We start from the raw sequence: 7,500 nt of genomic DNA, 5'->3' as shown, positions 1-7,500 counted from the left end.
TACTAATCGATTCCAAGAACGCAAGAAGGCATTTTTAGTTGAGACAGAGGGCTGCAGGTGGAAGAACTGGGAAGAAACAGTGGACGAGAATCAGTACCGGGAGTTGGATGGATGGATGGAAGTATTAGCGGTCCCACCAAAGCAGGAGACTTCCAGCTCACGGCAGCAAAACACGGCTAGCCCACTCTCTCGACTCTTGGCTAAAGGGAAGCAGCAGCTTGTGTACAGCAAGCTCATTAGATCCGCTGGCTGTCACAGTAAGTACGCGCAGCGAGCAGGACGAACACGGAACGGAAAAAAGGGATTTAGCACTATATGGAGCGAAGTGAGTAATGAGGCATGAATGATGAAAGAGAACGACCCACAGAACGATGAGTGCCGGGTGGTTATTAGGGAGCATGGCGAGTACATATGCCGGGGTGGGGTGGTGGGTTGTTTTTTGATGAAATGACGCGGTGTAGTATAGCGAAACGGCGAACGGAGAGTTCCAAAACTGTAACCGGTACGGTAAGCGAGATCTCAACAGTTGCAACACAACGCCGGAACAGGAACAACCAGTTAGAATGGGCTTTTTCACGTCGGGAAGAGGGAAAACATATGCATCCATGATGCAAGTAAGAGAGATTAACGATTAAAAAAAGAAGGAAAATCAAACTGTTAAAAAAGAAACCAATCAAAGACGATGGAATGATTGTTGCAAAATGGTACCGCAGTTCCGTAAAACTAAAAGCACACCTATCTCACCGTTCAATCAACCAGAGATTTTACAAATGGACAGAATGAAACTGTTGACAAAACCTGGTTAGGGAACATCATCGCTTTGGCGCCATTCAATTGATATCTTTCAAATCTTAGAACGTTAGAAGCACGATCGGTTTCATGATCCACGGGCGTGATAGAATGTCTAGTTAATCCTGAACGGTTCTGCTTCTGCCTTATGACCTGCCTAACAGTACTACCTTCAGGACTCCGGCTGCGAAGGCTCCACTTTTCTCCTAACCCTGATCCTACGCTTTCGCGTACTGCTCTAAGCTTAACCTAGTTGATGTTTTTTTTTTTGGTTGGGTGTGTGGTTTGGCCGGCTCACTATGCACGTTTTGCTTTTACATTTTTGGGTTGGTTCAAACTCTTCCAAATGAAGGAAAGTACTGTAAAAATGGGAAATATGGTAGATAAACGAATGCCGCTAATGAGCTAGAGCTAGTTTACAAAATGGTTTTCGTTTTTGTGGTTAAAAAAGAGTGATAGAGAGACAGAGAGAAAGAGAGCTAAGAACAATAGCAACGACGGGCAGTATTATACAGAGAGGCACCAGGAATGATTAAGAATATAAACTCGCTATACAAGGTAACAATATATGCATATATGTATGTAAATTTATATAAGTAACGGTAACTAGTTCTTCGGTTCGGCTAACTCACTATCGGTTCTATTTGATGTATTGTTTGTATTACACGCTATTGGATTACAGGAACTGGCGGGCCTCAGTCTGACTGATGCCGAACGGTGACTAATTGGTTCGATATACTAAAATCTGCAGATTACTCCGAAACAACACTAGGATCAAACAAGGATGACAAAATGAGGATGAAGGGACCCAACTGGTGGTACTAGCGGAAATTTTGATGTTAAACTCACTAGCATTGGCTGTCGGCCGCTGCTCGTATAGGCTCCAAAACAAAAAAGAACAAGAAAACACGCAACAACCGAGAGCTAGGGACGAACCATTAGAACAGAGCTGCCAGTTATCGTCGAGTGTGCTCGCCGTGGGCTTAAGAGAAGGATTAGCACAGGTACACACATTAGCAAGGGCAGCGGGCATACATAGGTGGTAGATGCATGATGCGCTCGCGTACTGTACACATTATCATAGTGGGTTAGCATTCAATTAGCGGATTGGTTAATGGTACTGGCGGTACTTTGAGTGCACAGGCCACTGAGGTTTAGCACAAGTGACTGCTATGCAGGTTCCATTTAGTACACGAAGACAGCAACGGCAGTCGCTTGCTGTGTGCTATTTACATTTTTGGTCAGGCGCGACGCATGGAAAACTCTATTAAACACACTGGAGATACACAGACGAACAATGGATTGTATTGTTGGAATTCACGAGAAGATCACTCGAGGGCGCGCAATCAATCCAGCGAGATGAGGCGAAATTTCCAGCAAGGTGGGCAGGAATGGTTGCGGCCTAGTTACGGTTGGATTTATGGAACCACAAACCAGAGAACGAACGAGCCAAGCAGAGGACTAGGGCCCCGGTAGTGGTTTGTTGAAGAGCCAGAGCGCCGTAGGTGGAGTTCAAAGTTTACTTATCGATACTATACTATACACTAGAGACTTCTTGGGGGGTGTATACTACTACAGCCTAGAGAGCAGTTATCTCTCGCTATGAACACAAGAAAGCAGGGAAAAAACCACACAAAAACACACGTGGAGAAATCTGGCACAAGAAGCGACTCAAAGTGTAGCGGAAGGGAACGAAGTTTGATGGCCCCTGTAAGTGTTCCATCAGATTTATTATCCGAATCGAACGAAAAGTTGTGTCAATTGCTATGTCCTCTAAACAGACAAAAAGGTGTAGCCACAACAAGAAGCGAAAGCCTGTTTCAGCAGCACCAGCAGCAGCAGCTCATTGATGGCAAGGGCACAGAGGACATTTTGTCCTTGCTTATCCTTAAATCCTACAAGATAGAGTCGCAAAATGTGCCATAAATATAAGGGGAAAAAATGAATTTAAAATCTCATCAAACACACCGCACCCGGAATGGTCCGAACGATGAAACAAAAGGCCAATTTTTGATAGTCAACAGCCTCGCAAACATCACACGAACGCATGTTGCAGATTCGATTGGATTGTGATGGTTGTTGCCTTATGTTGCTCCTTATGCTCGGATCACTCCCATAAAACACACCCATAGCATATAAACGAGCACCGAAGTAAGGGAACTAGTGGCTTTAAAGCCAATCGTTTGCGAAAATCAATATTGAATGTGTTAGCCCAGCTGTGTGTCCGACGTCTGGGAGCACACGGCACCAACCGTGCACGCAGGACGAAAGAAAGAACACGCAGGTTAGGGATGGACAGGAGACACGCCGGACGGTTGAAATATGATTGTTGTTTATGGATCACTTTTGACGACCAAATGGAATGGAGCATGAAAACGTGTTTAATGGCACCGGGCGACATGTGATGGGAGGATGGGGATGGAATGATTCCCTTCCCCCGATTCGGGGACCGGATGATCGAAGCATTGCTAGCACGATCCACGCATAAACCAAACGTCGCACAGACTGCTGGTGGAAAGGAGCTTTTGAGCTTTACTTTCGAATCGAATCGGTACTACATTTATATGGTTCTCTATCTGTGAAACTAGAACTTCCGAAAGGATCACTACTGGAAGAAAGGTTGGGCACGAATTCCAAAGGAACAACGAGACACGGGACGCCGAGGAAAACGGGCAGCAACAAGAGATTCTAAAAGCTAGCTATTAACGCAACTCGGCCAGACTAATGCCTTCTGGTACAGCGGCTAGTGAAGAACGGACTAGTGGTACACTCGCAACGCCTAGAGGTTCACAAACGGGGACCAACTAACACAAAACACGAGTTAAACAAAACGGAGAAACGGAGCAACTTGACAATTGAAACTCGCTATGGCTATCTAGTAAGAAAATGGGTTCACACTAGGACACTGTTTGGGACTATTTGTATGGGGTGGAAGGGCGAGGAAGTTGGCGCTTTGATTCATTGATTCGGAACGATCGAACGGAACACTAAAGGATCTAGCTAGCGCGCCGCGAAACTCGCGCACAAAACGAAGCTCGCTCTCTCGCCGCGCACTGGAGCTAAAGGAGAGGAGGGTAAAGCTACGCTCGCAATTCGATTGTGTTATGTGCAGATCCGCATCTGCCACAGTTCACTCTAGGTATGGGAGATGGTGGAACGCGGGGGAGAGGTATGGTCGATTGTGAAAGTGTTTTTTTTTTGCGAGTGAATCGTCACCGTAAGGCTAGTAGTAGTGGTAATTGTTGTGCTAAAGTCTCTCGGTCCTTTCTGAACAGTCCCCGACCACATTGCGCTCCAAAGGAAACAAAAACCAACGAAAGAAAATCAAAACACAAGGAAAAACAACAAACAAAGAACAAAGAACTCGGGCAAACGAATTGGAAAAAGAGATGAGTAGAAGAGATATCCGATTAGAAACGGAAAGAGACTTAACTTTAACGGGCGGGAAGGGGGCGAACTAATCGCTACTAAAACGTTCGGTTTGATGTTAGTTAGTTGGTGTTAGTTGGCGCTCAATGCATACACAAGCACACACACATACACATACGGTTTTTTTTGTCGGCACTAAACCGAATGTTAGTCAGGAGGGTCGTTTTAGATATGTACATCGCATGATGGGCGCGTATAAGGGTCTTCTTATGCTGCATCCATCATCAGTCGCTGTACTACTCGCCAAGACTAGTGATTGTCGATGTTCTTCGGGTTGCCGTTCCGGTTGTCATTTTGCGGAATATACAGAATTGATAAGATTGATGTCTAGCCTAGGGGCACGCAGAAGCGAACAGGTAAGGTGTGTCTATTCCAACTGTTCCTAGTCCTTTTCCACGATCGTTTGGCCGAAATTTGTCCAGGGTGGCCAAAAATTAGCTCCGCAACAAAGCACACTCAGCATTGTTTCCTCTTTTTTCCATTCATTATGGAGATCCTTTTCTGTTTGGTCAGCCGAGTTTGCCAGCTTTCGTGTTGGGCTGCCAAAATGGATGAAGTTATAATCCTTTGGCGAGTGCGGTCGGTGCGGGAAGGGTCAGTGAAGAGCAAACTTTATGTGCCCGAAAACCACAACACCACCACCACCAGGCACATGAAGGGCACGCACAGCTGCTCCACGGTGCAAATTGACGAACCATGCGGACCATGCAGGGGGGGCCGAGGATTTGCGGAGATTTCGTGAATTTCGTCGGTTACGGAGAAGTTAGTTTGCCAAAGAACCTCGATCTCGTTCGAGGGGTGTGCTTGGGAGGGGAAGGTTGAAGAAATAATGCCCACGTTGGATTGTCGGCGGTTGGGGGAGCAGCCAGCTGAGACGAATGCCATAGTTTGGAGCGTTGTTCGCTTTACGGCTATATATTCATGGGTTTCACAGTTTTGGGGAATTGCGCGTTGCGGTTTCTTGCGGGTTGAAAGCTTTGCGATTCGAACATGAGCTGGACTGTGCAAGTAGCAACGTTAGACATTGGAAACCAGCGGCCAACTGAAACGAAGACCATTTTCGGAAGAAATAATTCGTTTTCGTTTTAGCGTTGCTACCGTGCCATCACTTGAAGAAGAGATTGGACACTGCCAGGGGCCAGGGAAGGACCAGAAAGTTCAAGCACGAATGTTGGTTTGAACAATCTCCCACAAGTGGTGTGCAGTCGTGATCATAGAGAGAGACAGAGAGCTACTCGAACACTTTGCACACCGATAGAGCTCTAGACGATAAATGTGTACGATAAATCCACAATACTAGTGCCGGTCATTTTCACTTCGAAAACAATCTGGCTGCAACTTGGTGGTTTGATTCGAACGAGTGATACGGGCAATCCAACCATCTGGCATAATTTGAAATAACATTAGGAGAGGTTTTTTTTTTAAATTAACAAATTTGTTAAGAAACGACTCTTTAAGGTTGATAAAAACTAAATAAAACAAATCAAACAGATTACAATTGAGAAAAACAATCTAAAACAAGAAAAACGAAAGCGAAAAATGTATAAAAAATGGGAAAAAACCACACACACGAAACGGTGATGGAGCGACGGTTGGAAAATGGAAGCAACCGGGAGCTGCGATCGAATTCGGAGTCACCTCCTGCTATGCTGCGTCTCACTATGGGTCACTGTCCGGCGGTATGTGTGTAAGTTTGTGTGCGTTTAGTACATTCGAGGTTATGCAAGGTTAGTGTGTATAAGATTCGGTATCGGTAATAGTAGTAGTATAAGTAGTAGTAGTAAAAGTAGTAGCAGTTGTTCTTCGTTGTGATACTAGCTAGAGAGAGAGAACGGGATCGTAAAGGTATGTGTGTCTATGTGTTTTTTGGATTGGAACAAATGAGAATGAAGGGAGCGAGGAAGCGGCAAGGTAGGGGTGGATAGAGGGGGGGGGGGGGGGGGAAAGGGGACTGTAATTTGTTGTTCTTCTTGTTTTTGTTGCTGTTGAGTCTTACTAACAAGAGAGAAATAGGGGAGCAAAACGTGGGGTTGTGTAAGTATTACTTGCATGCAAACAAACGTACAATGGCCGGCCTATGTAGCACCCAGATACCCACTTTGGCCATCTGAGCTTGGATGCCCTTCGCTTGCAGCCCCTTGACGGCACCCTCGGCACACGATGGCGACTCGAAGTCAACAAATCCGTATCCTGGTGGCGACAGAGAGGGAGAGAGAGAGAGAAAATGGGAAAGAGAAGCGAAATGATTAGTGAGTTTCCTCGAGGTCGCAGTGCAATATGTGCTGCTGCCGTGCACTAGCCAGCAAGCTAATCGAATCCCAGCGCAATTATTGCTGGTAAATAGGTCCTTTATTGGGTGGCTAATCGATATTTTGGTCCTCGACCTCCGGTGGTTCGACGATTGATCTGTGCGCGCGCGCCAGTGGTTCGTTGTGTATTTTCCTGGTTTCCCTCTTTGCCGACCACCAGACTTTGCTTACCTTTACATTTGTTTGTTGTTTTATCTAGTATTGCCTTAGTGGAGATGATATTCCCGTACCTAGAGAGAGAGAGAGAGAGAGAGAGAGAGAGAGAGAGAAGAGCACAACAAAATAGCGCAGGTTAAAACGAGGGAACGATTTAAATGCTTTTGTCGATCCTGTGCCCTGTATTTGCTCATCTGATCAGATTAACTAACAAACCGCGGCCATGATAATAACTGGTGTGACGTCCGCCATTATGTTGATCGTTTAACGACCATGTTTGGGGTTAGCAGGCGTTTGTTCTGCTTTGTTTTTTTCATCAATTATATATTTATCGTTTTGCAAACACGGTCGTCGCCCAATTGCAGGGCGTGAATGCAAATGCATTCGAGGCGATAGTCATCATGAATATTTATCCCCTCTCACATACACAGCACGCTCTTATGATAGAGGAAAACGAGAAAAATGCGCACAAATCCGGGACAAATAGAAACCAGGTGATGCGGAGGAGGAGGAGCAGCAGCAGCAAACCAAATCGGGGGCATTAATTAAACTCGCATGCCGATTGAGTCATAATTAATGGCAAACAGTTTCCGAAATTTTTCCCTTTCCGTCTGCTCTCTCTCTGGGATGTTTCGATTTTTGTGGAAAAAAAACGGTGAACCGCCGCGGTGCTCCCGTGTCCTTTTTCTACTTTTCCTCAGCTTGGGACTTGGACAATCGTTGGGATGGGAAAAACTGGGGAAAATTCAATTCGATGCACTCGGCACCAGTGAAGTGCCAATGGAAACGCGCTGCATTTTCCATGCACTTGACTGCA

At 45.8% G+C, this 7,500-nt stretch overlaps 1 protein-coding gene across 20 annotated transcripts in view; it reads right to left on the bottom strand.

The window, feature by feature from the left end:
* Positions 1 to 7,500, bottom strand: part of LOC126579088 (protein alan shepard) — a 156,271-nt gene that overhangs the window by 9,759 nt on the left and 139,012 nt on the right. For 18 of the 20 annotated variants that reach the window (XM_050242363.1, XM_050242366.1, XM_050242360.1 and 15 more), the window contains 2 exons: positions 6,699 to 6,757; positions 6,284 to 6,408 (listed from right to left, as the gene is read on the bottom strand). In XM_050242363.1, coding sequence (XP_050098320.1) covers positions 6,284 to 6,408; positions 6,699 to 6,757 — 184 coding nt within the window. The remainder of the gene's footprint in view (positions 1 to 6,283; positions 6,409 to 6,698; positions 6,758 to 7,500) is intronic. The other 2 variants (XM_050242371.1, XM_050242372.1) reach the window with 1 other exon arrangement.

Source organism: Anopheles aquasalis, chromosome 3 (genome assembly GCF_943734665.1).
Source record: "Anopheles aquasalis chromosome 3, idAnoAquaMG_Q_19, whole genome shotgun sequence".
Classification (NCBI taxonomy): domain Eukaryota; kingdom Metazoa; phylum Arthropoda; class Insecta; order Diptera; family Culicidae; genus Anopheles; species Anopheles aquasalis.
The sequence above is the reverse complement of the archived record's forward strand: the minus strand, read 5'-3'. Positions and strand labels throughout refer to the sequence as shown.